General features: G+C 37.6%; 1 protein-coding gene across 1 annotated transcript in view; it reads left to right on the top strand.

Annotated features, from left to right (window-relative positions):
• The window catches only part of rabgap1l (RAB GTPase activating protein 1-like), a 146473-nt gene that overhangs the window by 109326 nt on the left and 22207 nt on the right, over positions 1–14940 (top strand). Inside the window, exons 17-19 of the mRNA XM_015387869.1 lie at positions 798–941; positions 5849–5890; positions 12696–12824. Of these exons, the coding sequence (XP_015243355.1) occupies positions 798–941; positions 5849–5890; positions 12696–12824 (315 nt within the window). The remainder of the gene's footprint in view (positions 1–797; positions 942–5848; positions 5891–12695; positions 12825–14940) is intronic.

Below are 14940 nucleotides of genomic sequence, written 5' to 3'. Positions count from 1 at the left end.
GTGCAGCACATAGTCGAAACACACCGGGCACCGAACCAAGCCTTCAGCTCCGGGGCAGGTCCGGGAACCCCAGAGCGACCGGACCGGACCCGGTGACTGTAGTCTGGACACCGACGGCCTTGTGCTTCCCCCGGCCTGCCTTACTGGCCCCCATCCTCCAGCTGAGGATGGGCGGCTCATGGCTCTCTGCTGAGGTCGGGTCCAGTCAGCGTCCCTAGTGTCTTACATCTTTGCGACTTCTATTCATGTTCTTGGGCCTGTGAACCAGTGGGCTGGTGTGTATGTAAATTTTTGGGAGTGACAAAAGTACAGGCCGCAACCAAATAAGGCAACATCCCTGAGTTTACGTCAACTCGGCACTTCGTTTGGATTTGCCTGTTTTATGGTGGTAGGTTAGAATTGTGACATTTGCAGAGAAAGGAGGTGTCGATGGGGTTTGAACTTCTCTGTACGTCCATTTCACCCACTGAACTATCGTTATTCACGATGTCAACTCTTTTTTGCATTCTATGACCCCTTTAAAGTTTTGCAAACTAAAATAAAAAAAAGTGCATAGTAATAATGGCCGCTTACCATGTACCATGATTCAGGTTGGTCTTTAATTCAATTTCTCACGGTCTGTAAAATGCAGTGTGATTCGTGGATTCTCTGTTACTTTGGTCCAAATTTTTAGACAAAATGTCATTCTTATGTCATTGATATTTTAAGCTGAACCCAGGAGGGATCCTGCATAATATCTTTATATGATAGGAGGGCTGTTTCATTTTACAAAAGACCTTTTTTTTCTGTCCCCACAGGAACAGCTCCCAGACCTTTGGGCCCACTTCCAGGAGCTGAACCTGGAAGCACACATGTATGCCTCCCAGTGGTTCCTCACCCTCTTTACGGCCAAGTTTCCCCTCTGCATGGTTTTCCACATCACTGACTTGCTGCTTTGCGAGGTAAAGGCAGCTAAAAGCGGTATACTTGGAGCATTGTGAGATGGATTTAGGCTGCATTGTATGTATAGAACTGCTTAATGGGAAATTCAACCATCTGGAAACATGAAATCGAAAGGTTAATAGCAAGAAAGAGGTGCGGCAGACATTAGTGGTTTAGCTGCTATTATGGATTTATTAGCTGATTACAAATGGGAAAGATAGAGATGCACAGAGGAAAAAAACATTGGTCGGAAACTATTACCAGCTCTCTGTGGCCTCAAGTACAGAGCTGAGCAGAAAATTACAAATAACATCATTGGTATACATTTTTGTTTTGGGAACCTTAAATTATGATCTGATTGGATATCTGATGACTCTTTTGATCAAAACTGGCTCAGTTTATTAACTATAGTAGGTACAAGCCTCCCCCCTGCCCTTTAGGCATAATACTCATTAACAATAGGTCTGAATTTAGGGCTCTTAGGTGGGGATTTAATTATCTGTATTTGTGATCCTTTTCATTTTGAAACATCTAATTCTGTCCGAGTTCTAACAATAAGCTACTGATTAACGGTATAGTATATAATTCTTATTTCATGGCATCTGGTTCTCTCCCATCCCAATGCAATTCACTAATACCATTCCAAAATGTGAAATAACAAACCTGGACTTGTTTTCCATGTTTGAAGACATTTTGCTTCCCATCCAGAAAGCTTTCTCAATTTCAAAATGTCTGGAGTAGCGTTGAGTTCCAGGCTTATGGAGTTGCCCAAACAAAAGCCTTGTTATGGCTTAGAAAACATGCATATTGAATCAAAAAATAAGTCACCCCTTGTAATGGGTAGTCCTTAAGGTCGTTGTCGGCCTGCAAAGCTGTGAACTGGACCCCTCAGCATGACTAGTAATACATTACAATTAGTACTGAGCTAGAACATTTATAGCCTCATCTGGACTGTTTTAATCATACTAATATTTAGGCCACACAGCTAATGTTAGTCTTATTTGAGGTCTGTCAAAACATATCTAGAGGACATCTAGCCATGCAATTTGATCTACAACAAACTTTAGTCATTTTCGAAGATCAGCTGGTTCCTTCTCAGTCCATGGCAAAGTACCGTAATACTAGGTTCACTATTGTCATTGAAACTGTTTTATTAGGCTAAGATGAAACTTCTGAAACGGCTCTGTCTTAACCCCACTGAAAAATTATGTAGTAACCTGCGAACTGAGATTTGTACCATTTAACCATTTGTACTATTTAAACCCGTGCATCTCATGTTTCTATAGGCTTTAAAGGTTCACTCTATAAATGATGAATTAAAGTTCATATCATTAATTCCTTTATTTCTTCAGAAAAAATCTATGTTATTCTACCTTATTCCTAAAACTTTGTTTTTAGAAAGTTTCTTTGCACAAACGACCAATATTAAATATGTTTCCCCATCTTCCTGCTGTCCCTATGCTCCCCTACAATGTCTCCACCTCCCTTCCCTCTTTTTCCTTTTGTTGCCCCGAGGCAGAACAATTAAAGGTTTCCTTGTTATTTCTTGGCCAATGAGCTGCATGATGACAACATGCCTGTAAAACCTTAGCTCTCGTATTTAGCTGGAACCCTCCTCCTCTTTAGTTTTGCCCTTTTCTTACACTATTTTATTGAACAATAAATTTGCATTATAAAAAAAGAAAGATGAATATTAGAAATGCTCGATCACTTTACTTATTCTATTTTTTTTAGCAAAAGTCTTCTTCTAATTTTACATTCTTGTTTTTATAATTTTCTTGATCTAAGTGTATACATGTAAATGTCAGCCTAACCTAAAAGTTGTGTTTTATTCAGTATTTCTTTTTTTATATTCATTTAGAAACCATAACCCAAGGCCAAAACCCATTTTATGTCTTTTTTATTCCCTAGCCTTGCTGGTTCTGCACAATTGGACTCACTTTTGTGTTTGTGAAAACTTCTTAACACACCCATACCGTGTCCTTCCCCTCTCTGCATATTTGGCTTTCATCTCTTCTGATTCCACCTTGCTGGGATGAGTTGGTATTTCTTTCCTTCATACGCTCCTTTGATCTTGGCTCAGCATGGTAGCACCATCTTCAGGCCCACAAAGATCGGTGTGTGGAGGCAGAGCCCATCCTCTTTTCATTTTCTTCGGTTATTTTTGGAGCTCTGCGGATATTTTTAGCTCCATGTTGCCATGTGAACTGGTTGTCCCAGAGACCAAGGAGAGAGGGGTGTTCCCTTGCAGAGCTGGCTTTGGTACATCTTCTTTGTGTCAAAATTAAAAGAACAGTCACAGTAAAGAAAGAGGTTAAAAAATTGGGTTTCACTGAGGTCATGGAGATGAAGCACCGAATGAAAAAAGAAATTGTTTGTACAAGAGTGTGACTATATATTCAGTACAGATGGGGAAATCCTGCATGCGAAAAAAGAAAGTTCATCTTAATGTTTGATTTTTTTACACCTGCTAATGATAACTTTTCAATCAATAAATGAGCACAGTGAAGCCACTTTAAACTAAAAAAAGTTGAAAGTTCTGAATGTGGAGGATGTTGAGGAATATAGGTCCTATTTCTATTAAAGGTGCCATTTATTCATGATGTAAATTAATGTTTTTAAAGCAGAATTTTATTAACACAATAAATTTTCCCACTCTTTCTGATTTTGCAAAATAGATAAAAACTTGGCATGTTTCTATTATGCTTTCCTGACTATCATATATTATCAAACCACAATCACAAGTTTGCTTTTGAAAATGGTCCCTGAAGTGATCTGTAATACTGTAAACTGTGTACAAGACTCTATAAAACTATGAAAAAACCCAATTTAGTTCTACTGTGACCACTGCCTTTTTAACAGCAATGAGTTTTGACATTATTTGGTTATACCTAGCCCTGTCACGATAACAAATTTTGCTGAACGATTAATTGTCTCAAAAATTATTGCGATAAACGATAATATTGTTTTAGGACCTTTTTAAACTGATTTAATGGAAATGACGTAATAATGCATGTGATTTCCTGCCAAAGATAAACACACTTTATTTTCAACAGAACACTTAACACTGGAACTGGTTAACAGAATAAAACGAGAAATAAAAATCAAATGGACTCTCAGTCTCTGTTAACTAAAAATACACTTGAATAAAAACTAAACACAAGATAAAACCAAAGTGGAAATAAAAACTACATTCAACCAATAGAATACACATAATGAAGTCTGTCTATCATTAGATTTGAAAAAAGATAGGCTTTTCAACAATATTAAATGGGAGCCTCTCTTTAGCACTTAAATGAACTACGCTGTCTGTGAGCACACGCCACTTTGCGCCGTCCTTTTTGTATGCTGCCTGTCAATTAATTGCTTGATGGATGGTGGTCTGTCGCGAACTTGAAGACGCAGACGGGCCACCGCTTGTACTTTTTGTCCCCAGCTGGAGAAACTTTGCTGGGTGGTTGTGCTTTAGGTGCATGGGTAAAGTAGGTTGGTTGTATTGCTGCTCTTAGTTGCTACTGTTTTATGACAAATAGGACATACTCGCTCGTATAGGTTCAGCGGTTCACCTCGGTCATTTGGTTTGAGGTTTGAATCCACAATACTCCCACACTGCAGCTGTTGCATTCGGCTTTGAAACCAGTTCCATTTCGAGTTTTTCCCCCAACATAAGGTGTGTTTTTTTTTACCTCACTAACTCCTCTAACTCCTCATGGGGCTGTAAAGCTGCAGAAGTACAAAATGATGCGCGCTGACTACCTGATGCGATAGTCTCCTCCTTCTTCCCTACTCATTTATTCCCTTGCTAAAAAATGAGGAAGGGGAGGGGTCAGTGGAACGCACCGGAGTTAAGCTTCGTCATCCAGCGTCATCAATAGAAAGAGAAAAACACAGGCAGAGACGATATAGCCGATAATTTATTATGCAATTAATTGATTTATTGATTATCGCGACAGGCCTAGTTATACCATTATAAAATATTGTGTTATGGAAAGATTAAAGGATATATATGGTTTAGTAGTAGAATAGTCTCTTCTATTAGTCTAATAGCCTAATAGTCTAATCTCTCTATATTTATTCTTATTTAATATGTGTCGTCTTTGCTTCACCCCCAAATAAAATTATAAAATTCTTAATGTTAAGTGAAATTAAATATTTAAAGAGATTTGATACTTTTGTAGGGAAGTATATTTCAAGTTTTTCAGTAATATACAATAGCCAAAGCATTTTACTACTTATAAGTACCAAGCTGCAGACATGGTTTAAAATAATCTAAGTTCAAAAATACATAAGATCCATTGTTCTGTGGGTTTTGTATGACACACAGGCAAACTTGAATAAGATTTAAATCTGTAAAAAGTGCTTGGATTTTGTAATACAGCATTTCAGATCTTGTCTCCCGTCTTATTCGTGGAGGTTAATATTCTGAGTAAGTTATTCCATAAAATTATTGTTTTATATTTTTTTCATATTAGAAGATGAATTTAACAACTCTAAGCCTACAAGCCACAGCCATGGATTTTTTCAAGTCTTGTTTTAGTACATAGTTAAGCTGGATGGAAGCTATTTAAATGACCAAACAGCGTCTAACAACGATTAATCCCACACTACTTCGACCATAAACTCATTGGGGGAAAGGAAACTTTTGTTGATATTGTCGTCTTCTGTTCTACTTTAAAAAATATACAAGTGTAGGATATAATTCTTATGAACTGCAATAGGGGCCCTTTAAAGCTGAAAAGCTGAAATCAAAGTTAGAAAATAAAACCGACTACCCAAATAAGTCTGAAACTCTAATTGCTCAAGTCTGAAACTCTAATTGCATTAAATAAAATGTTTTAATCTTTTCCAAGCCTGCAAACACACAAACATGAAGGTTATGTCTATTTTGTTTCTACCTCCTCTTACATTTTTGTTCTCTGTTTTAAAGGGATTAAGTATCATCTTCAATGTGGCCCTGGCCCTGCTCAAGGTCAGTAATGCATCTATATACATTTATTTAAATCTAACATCTCTTATTTTGCTAGACAATAATAGAAACGCATGTTTTGTTTTAAACCTTTTCTGACTGCATATGCTTCATTTGTGCTCCTTAAAGTTTATGGTTACCACAGTCATGTTCCTCTTGAAGTCAAATGAAATCAGATTTTTGGTTTCATTATGTAACATTTGTCGCCCCCAAGTGTACACAAAAATAACTGCATCTAGATATCAGAAGAGAGAATGTCTTTACACTTTTGCAAGAAAAATTGCAATTTATTAAGAAGACACTGAAAACAGCAACTTTTGTCTTTTATCTGGCTGCTAATAAAACCGATTACATAGATAAGTTTATTGTCTTTAACCAAAATCTTTTGAGATAGCCATATAAACTGCTGAGCAGGCTATATATTGTTTTAATAGATAGAGAAAAGGTTCTAGCTTAATGCTTATTGTATTATCAGATGTTAATGGTTTGCATTGGATTAGGTGTCATATTTCTTGTCTGTATTTTGCTGTTTGTAGCCGTATAAAGGACATCCTGTTCTTTGTTGATACACAATAAGGGTGTGAAGATACACAATAAGGGTGTGAAGATACACAGATAGGATGGTCCATTTTATACTTAGGATAGAAGATTTTAGCTCTGTTTTTTTCTAATTAGAAGATACAGAGTTTTCCCCTTTTTTGAAATTGTTTTAAATAAGAATGTTTAAATGCATTGACAATCTTTCGATTTTAAAATTTAAGAAGAAGCCAGATTAGAACTTACTTGAGCAATGGTACCTAAATAGACCATAGAAGGATAATGCTTTAATGTATTGAACCAGGAGAGTCCCATTGAGATTAAAAACATTTTCTACAATGGAAACATGGCAAATTGGCAGCAACAATTAAAACACAAAAAGCCAAAAAAACAAACAAACAAACAAACAAAAAAAAATGGTACAGGCCATTGAACCATTCTCCATAACTTTTTGTTTCAAAATAAAAGGCACTCAATGAGATAAGTTTAGTTAATTTAAAAGTTTTCTGCAGCAAGTTTCAGGAGGAGGGAGCTGAGAAAATTGTTAGGAAACATCTGGAAAAACTCCTGATCTGAATTTCTCTGCTGCATTTGGGCTGGTTGAATGAAAGAAGCTGCTGGATTTGGACTTAAGTCTATTTCTTTTAGAATATTTGATTTTTCTATTTTTTTATTATTATTGTTATGTATTCTGCTTTTTACTTTTATTATGCTTCTCATAATTCTAGTTGAGTAATTTAGTACTTACCTTATCAATGTTGATGGTATAAATCTTTAGTTCAGTCCACTATTATTTTTCTTTGCCGTTTTGTCAGCTGTGGGTTTGGCTTTGTTATTGTTTTATTATAACTGCTTAGCCTAACACATACAAATGTGAGGGTTTTTCCTCTCATTTCCTCATCAATCCTGTATTTTTCACCTGCAGCAGCAACAGTGTCCTATATTACTCTAATGCACAATTCAAAACTTTGAAATTAACTTAAGGGATCTTATGTTAGCTCAGCTGGAACAGGAAGCTAACATCGAGCAGCTTAACCACATATTGCGGTCTTATTTGACCACAGTCATCTCTTTTGGGTAGTAGAGTCAAGCAATGCTGTATTCTTTCTCACCAGTGAACCAAAAAGTCTTTACTAAAACCTTTTCAGTATACGTGTATCATTGCATATCTAAAGCACTGCTGATAGGCAGAATACAATCTGTGTCTCTGTTACTTTTCATTTAATGTCATTTTTGTTAATCCAACTGTATCATTTGCTTCATTTTATCAGATGATATAGTAAAGATAATACAATAACTAGTTATAATTGTGTTAGCTCTTTTCTTGTGAGTTAAGATTCAAAAAGTAAGCAACTGTCTAATATCCTAGATGGGAATTGAAGCTCCTGTTTCGGTGAAGCAAAAATATTATGTTACGTAATCTATCTCTAGCTATGATTACAGTAGTAGATGACAATATATTAACATTGTTAGAAATCTTTTTCCATTTCAGAGTCTAATTGTTTTTACCTCAGGATTTTAAAGTAATTTTATCATGAGACCATAATGAAGTTTTGATGAGACATCTGGCTCAGAATTCACATGTACAACATAGGCAGATGTTTAAAAACATAAAGAAAAAAAAGAAATAAAGATTCCTTAGAGAAAACCTTAAAAGTATAAAACACCAAATATTAAAAACCTTCTTAACTCTTCAAATAAACATTTATAGAATATATAAACCTACTTGGGAGAAAAAAAATGGACATTGAAAAGTAACTTGTATTAACATGAAGTGCAGCTTTATTGAAGCAGTCTGTAAAATGGGCTGATGCTTTACTTTATTATCAGGAAAGTTTAGAGTAAGAGATAATTTATGTACCAGGTTGTAAAAGCTGTAAAAATTTTAGAGGTACTAGTTCAAGTTAAGTGATATTAAAATTCAAAATACTGGTTCAATATTTGGCATATACTGTAGTTGATTAATTTCTTTTTTCTCTTTTAAATAATATAATGAAAATTCTGGTTGGGGTCCCGTTTTTCAGGAACAAGCTGATGCAACAGACACACATGAAACAAAAAATAATAATGTAAATAAAAGAAAAATTAAAAACAATACAGAGTGAAAAATGGACTATATATTGAAATGCTAAAACAGTAGAAGCATAGATATAAATCCTAAGTATGATGTGATGGTGCAAAGGTTTCTACATTCATGTCAAAATGGACTCTTTGCGAGTAAAGTTGAGATGTTGAGGATGCAAAGGTTTGAAATGGTAGGAAATGGATGGATGTCAGAATGTTGAGGAGGAGGAGGAGATTGGAGGGGCTTCCACTGCCTGCCTCTTATTGGTCGGGCATGACGACATGATCCTCCGATGCTCCCTCCTCCTTCCATCCTGCGCTCCCCTCTGCTCCCACCACCCCTCCCTTCAGCTGTGCTCGCCGTGCTCTCTGCCCAGCTTAGCGGTTGCTATCCATATCACAGCAGGAGCATCGACTATAGCATTAGCAATCTGAACCACAGGGGGAAAAAATCTGTTTTCTGTTCTTTTTTTCCTCTTCATCTTTACCTCCCATGGATGCCTGCTCGAAGCCTCTTCTTTTCCTCCCTTCTCCATTTTCCTGCCTTTTTGCCTCATCTTGCTGTTTTTCCTTATTTACCTCTGCTCTTTCCGGTGATCATTTGTTTCTACCACACGTTACTCCTGTTCACCACCCAGATACCTGCAATGGAGCTGCTCCTGACAGCCATTAGCTTTTAGCTGTTAGCATCACAAAGAACGAGGGAGGAACAGTTCATTGGATACAGTGATGTTTCTTTGCATTGCCTCGCCCCAGCTGCCTGCCAAGACCAACAATTCTGTCAGTGCTACAATATCCACTCATGCAAACACTCAACCATCAGCCTGAGTGGGTCAGAGGTAGAAGTAACTTCCCTTCTGAAGAAGCTGGCTTCATCTGAGAGATCCACTAACTGATATAGACCGGCCGTCTTCTGCTAATAGGATTCTGTTGGAGGCGCTGGAGTTATAAAGCTGGAGCAGCTGACTAAAATATGCTCTAACTGGTTAATCCTGCTTGGATCTGTGCTGAATTCTTATCAAAGCAATAGATCTGTGACGAGAAAAATCTTTGAGGAAAGACCCTGCTTGTTTTCTACTGCTTCATTCTTGTCTTTGTGCACCATTCGTTTGCGTGTGACTGAGTCCAGCACCCACTCAGCCATAAAGTAATGCTGAGCATCATCTCCTGCAGGCTGAGAAGTCCCACATTTCCAGCTTTAACAAACCGCATCTCATCTGTCTCTGCTGTGCCGCCTGCCCTGACTGTGCAAGCTTGAGAGTGGATGAAGAGCTGTTTTTGGTTCAGTTCATTTTGCTCTTCTAAGAGGGCTAAACCGTGTTAAGGGAGGCCTCGTTTCAAAAAAAGGAAGACTCAGTTGATTTTCTATGTCCTTACCCTGAGCAGTAGGGATTTTCATCTCTGTTGTCGGAAGGGATTTGAAAATTAATGTAAAAGGAGACATCAAAGAAGGTGGGGTTCTTATCACCGCTTCAGTTTCAGAGCAGCAGCCCACGTGTTGAGCCACTTTGTTGCTAGGCGACGGTGTACTGGACTGGAAGCGGTTGGAGTTTGCAGAGAAAGCTTAAGTGTTGGAAGTGTGACTGGATTTTAGAGGAAATAAAAAAAAACCCGTAGGACTCGGCATAATGCCTACATGTGCATCAACTCAGCATTTTCAGACTGTGATTCTGAGGCATCAGGGAGCCAAACTGTGGCTTTGACAGTGGCACAAGCTGAGGGGCCACATGTGATGCAAGGGATCTGCCTGCTGAGCTGCTGTGTGAGTCTGGGACACTGGATACCTCGTTTTGTTCTGGTGTCTCTGTCTGATTTCTAACGGACACCAGGCGGGGAGAACTCTGAAAGATCTGGTCAACTTGAGCTGATCACACCCCATCATTGCTGTTCAAACATCACCAGGAGACACCCTGGAGTCAGCTGCCAACCTGGCCCCGGAGCGGGACAACCCCTCTCCCCTGCCCTGTCCTACCCCACCCCCATCTCCACCACGTTCCCCTCCGCCCTACCCTCGCCCTATTCCGGCCCTGAACCCCCATCTGACACTCCCGTCAGCATGCAGGGCAATAGAGGATGCAGAGGGAAAGGAGGAGGAGAGCTCCCATGGCAACCAAACTGCAGCAGACCCCTACTGCAGGGTCATGGATCTTCTTGGGATGGGGCACAGACTCTTCGTCCCCAGGCTGCTGGCGGTGAGACAAGACAAACAGGAATACATTTCTGGATAAAAATCTTTGAACGTGCATTGCTGATGATATTTTTTAAACCAAATTTTGAGAAAATTGTTGCCAAAGATAGACAGCATAAAAAGGCTGCATTTCCCAGACAATGGTTTCCGTTTCATAATTGTATTAACTGTGGTTGTAGGTGGATACATGATAACACGCTCCTTGAACAGAGACTAAGTCTGCCTCCTTAAAACATCTTCAGGCTTAGTTTAAAGATGAAAATAAGGCTTCTTCCTTCTGTTTTCCTTTTCATGGCATCTAGCCTTTGGCAACCTTTAAAATCTCCTAGAATCTTAATTCTTCTAACAAGAATAGGTGCAAAATTGTCCAAAAGATTTATTCAAAGCCTGTAGTCATTTAGGAGATTTTGCTTAAGATTTTGACAAAAATTAAAAAACAACCAAATGTAGTACCATTCACATCCAACCAAATACTTTTTTTTTTTTAGTTTGATGAGATAGACCAGAGTGCATTTAAAAAGCATAAAGAAAATAATCCTTGATTTGCAAACCAAAACAAACCCCAAAACAACTGAAATGCAAATATTCTAAATTTGTATTCAGATTTCTGACTCAACACCTTGTTGACCTACAGTACCTTCTGCTGCATGTACATCTGTGTTTGTGTCAGTGTAAGCCTTGGCCAGCTTAGTACATCTAAGGACTGAAACTTTTTGCCCAGACTTTGGCTCAGTTTGGTTTATCAGAAACTCTGTTAGATTTAGGTCTAGATTTTGAGTTAACAATTCAAACACGTGAATATGTGGTCATCTGTTCCAGTGTTATATGTTTAGAGTAACCATTATGTTGGAAGGTGAACCTCAAACATCAGCAAATATATGACTTACAGAACTTCCTTTAAATTGTTGAAGAAAACCGTCCTGTGTTTAAGCTTATATGCCATATTATGTTTCCACTACATGCAGTATTTTGTGTCTAGACTAAAAGATGCTTTGCTCAAATCCGACCATCAGATAACCCCAGACACATTTCTTGGCTTGTAGCAAAATTGAAACAGAACTGCTTAACGGTTCCCTCTAGTATTTTTTCACAAACTTCCTAAAGTAGTTTGCTGGAATTTTAGCCCATTCCTCCTAACAGAACTGGTGTCACTGATATATGTCCCGGCAATGGTTTTCACACACGTCTTTTCAGGTCTGTTCACAAGTTTTTTATAGGTCTGAGGTCAGGGATTTTAAAAAATTTGAAGCAGTGTAGATCAGGAAGTTGGAGTCAGATCCTGTGTAAATTGGGGGTTTGCCTCTTTTTAGCTAATCAGGTTGTTTGGTTTATGGTTAATATAGATTTGAAAGACCCTTTTAAGCCCAAGCTTTGCCTTCTGGTCTGATATCTTTGGAAGATGCATCAAGTTTAACTTTCTTCAGTTAAAATATTATCTAATTTTTAAAAATTGCACGTATCCCTCCTGCACCCAAACACTCATACAAGATGATGCTTCAGCCCCCATATTTGTCTCTTATGATGGGGTTCTAATGCTTTAACAATGTGATGCCACTTTGTTTTGGACAGTCACACCAACTCCCATAGAATATATTGATGTTTGTTGTTGTAACATAGGAAATTGTTAAAAGTTTAAGTGGTATAAATGCTTTTGATCTGCAACACATTGTAGAAGTGGACAACGTGGGGCTTTGAACACTTTTAAGTAATATGTGTATAGTTGCATACATTAGAGTGTGAGTGAGTCTGGACTGACTGAGGAGGATTGTAAGAAAATGTTGATTTTAATAGTTTGCATAGTTCTTAATATTAGTTTTACACAGTTGTGTTCTTAATTCATTAATAGTCTTTCATGTAAACAGAATCAATATTTCATGTAATGAGCTGCATGATGCTAACCTTGCAGTGAATCAAACTGATTGTGTGTATGTGTGAAACATGACAGGTGAAGCTCACTCATTTTGGTGTTGGTGTCTCATCCCTCTCTACTCCTCCCACTTCTTCATATCTCCTTTGTAGACATCCAAAGAGGACCTCCTGCAGGCAGACTTTGAGGGGGCCCTCAAGTTTTTCAGAGTGCAGCTCCCTAAGCGCTACAGAGCAGCAGAGAACGCCCGGCGGCTTATGGAGCAGGCCTGCAACATAAAGGTATGAGAGAACACCAGAAAACTAAAACACGAGTCAAGAGCATGCTTTTTGTCTCTCCTCTAAAATCGTACTTTTATTTAAGTGTCTAAAAAAATTACAAAGGTAAGTAGAAATCTTCAGATAGTCTAATAAAACCTGTCCCAGCTTTAATGACTGTTTACATGCTTTTATTTACACTATGTGCATTTGAAGCCTTTGAGTTTCAATGATTCAACAGTTTTTAACTGAAGTGGTTAAAAGAAAATGGAAAAAAGCCTAATATTTTAATTCATTCCTGACCGTACAGTACAGTAAACGACATGCTTCTCTACCGTCTTTCTTGTACATTAGAGTTTAACTGTTATTCAGCTTAGTAGGGAAATAGCAGGTAAACTATGGCTACAGTGGATTGTAGTCCTAGTTTGAGTATCTGTTGACATTAAAATTCTTCTTGCTGCTCACATAATTATCCTACTGCTGACCTGAAAGGAGGCTGCTGGTATTTAGGGAATTTGTTGAAGTCATCAGAGACCATAGCGGTACAGCGTGTTCTCGATATGTATGTATGTGTGTCAGCAGTGTGTGGAGTGATAGGATAGATGAAGGACAAAGTTAACCAAAAAGAATCTTAATAACGCTTTCTCATGCTATTTCTGGGCTTCTTGCACATATTCTGTGTTCATATATCACTGTATGAACATACTGTAAGTATTTATCTTGTTCTTTTTATGTTTTTTAATAAGAAAAACAATTGATTAGTTTTTTAAATACTTGTTGAGCTTCAGTTTAGACAACAAAGGAAAGTACAATCCCTTAGCAAAAGTAATGAGCTCTGAGTATTTTTACCACCTAATGTGTGACTCTTTCTGTGTTTTAAGTACATACAGGATGTCCACTGTGTGATTCACCCCTTATCTGTTGCGTTACTTGTGAAATCTAGCAGCAGTACTCTGTTTGCAAAAGTAAAAACACGCTCACGTATGCATGAATATGCAGAATAGTTTGCCTTTTTAAACTTTACTTAAAGGCACAGACGGCTTTCTGTTCTAGCAATTGTTTTTGTTTTGTTCAAAAGTAAATGCAAAGTCATACAATTGATGCAATTTCTACAGCTGATTTAACTATTGCTATACTCTTCTGATCTGTTGAGTTATATATACATGTAATGTTTGTATATCTGGAGCGTGTAACAAAAGTAATTTCCTTCTTGGATTATTAAAGCATGTCTGATTCTGATATATTTACCTTGTTTCAGGCAAGCTTTCTTGAACAAAAATAGCTGCTTTGCAAAATGCTCTTGCAAAGCATTGTGGGATTAAATATGCTCATCTAGTGACCATGGATGATCACTACTTTTCAAGGTGTATTGTGGGATATTTTTAGTCCACTACTTTTTCATCCACTAGATGTCCAGACACTCATAAAAAATGGCATAACCCCTAAAGTATAAAGTACTCTATATAGTGGTAGGGCTGATGTTCAGACACAGCTTTAGAGCTAAAACAGAATAAGGCTTTAATCTGTTCATTGTTCCTGATAAGTGTCTAGTAAGAAATGAGTAACCAAATACTACTCTCATTTAATACTTATGAGATGAAAAAATACAAGTCATAAACACATCTCTTGGTTTAAAAAAAGCTTCCCCATTGAATCCATTTCCTTCATCTGTTATATTTTTAGACCACTTTCAGGCTTTAAAATAGAATCCTCCCTGTGGATGAGCATGAAGTGAAACATCATTTTATCTTTATCATGAAGAGATGAAGATAAAAAGATGGCTGTCATGCATTTCATGTTCTACTCCTCACTCTTTTCTCACAACTGTCTTATCCATTGAACTTCAAAACCCCTGTAGGTCAAAACACGTCACATCAGCTCTCAGTATGACATACATTTCTCAAAAAGGTTCATAAAATCCTTTCTATGAAAAATTCCCATGCATAATAGTTTAAATGTCAGTCAGCACATACACGATTTTTTTCATGTTTAAACAAAATCACTATTTTAGCAAGCAGAGAAAAATTCTGTTATCCTTTATTTGCTTCCTTCGTTTTATAATTCCCTCTTTCCAAACAACCTTCCTTCCTTCCTTCCTTCCTTCCTTCCTTCCTTCCTTCCTTCCTTCCTTCCTTCCTTC

The sequence above is a fragment of the Cyprinodon variegatus genome, unplaced genomic scaffold (genome assembly GCF_000732505.1).
Source record: "Cyprinodon variegatus isolate N-32 unplaced genomic scaffold, C_variegatus-1.0 Scaffold405, whole genome shotgun sequence".
NCBI lineage: Eukaryota > Metazoa > Chordata > Actinopteri > Cyprinodontiformes > Cyprinodontidae > Cyprinodon > Cyprinodon variegatus.
Note: the sequence above shows the minus strand (reverse complement) of the source record. Positions and strands in the feature narration are given on the sequence as shown.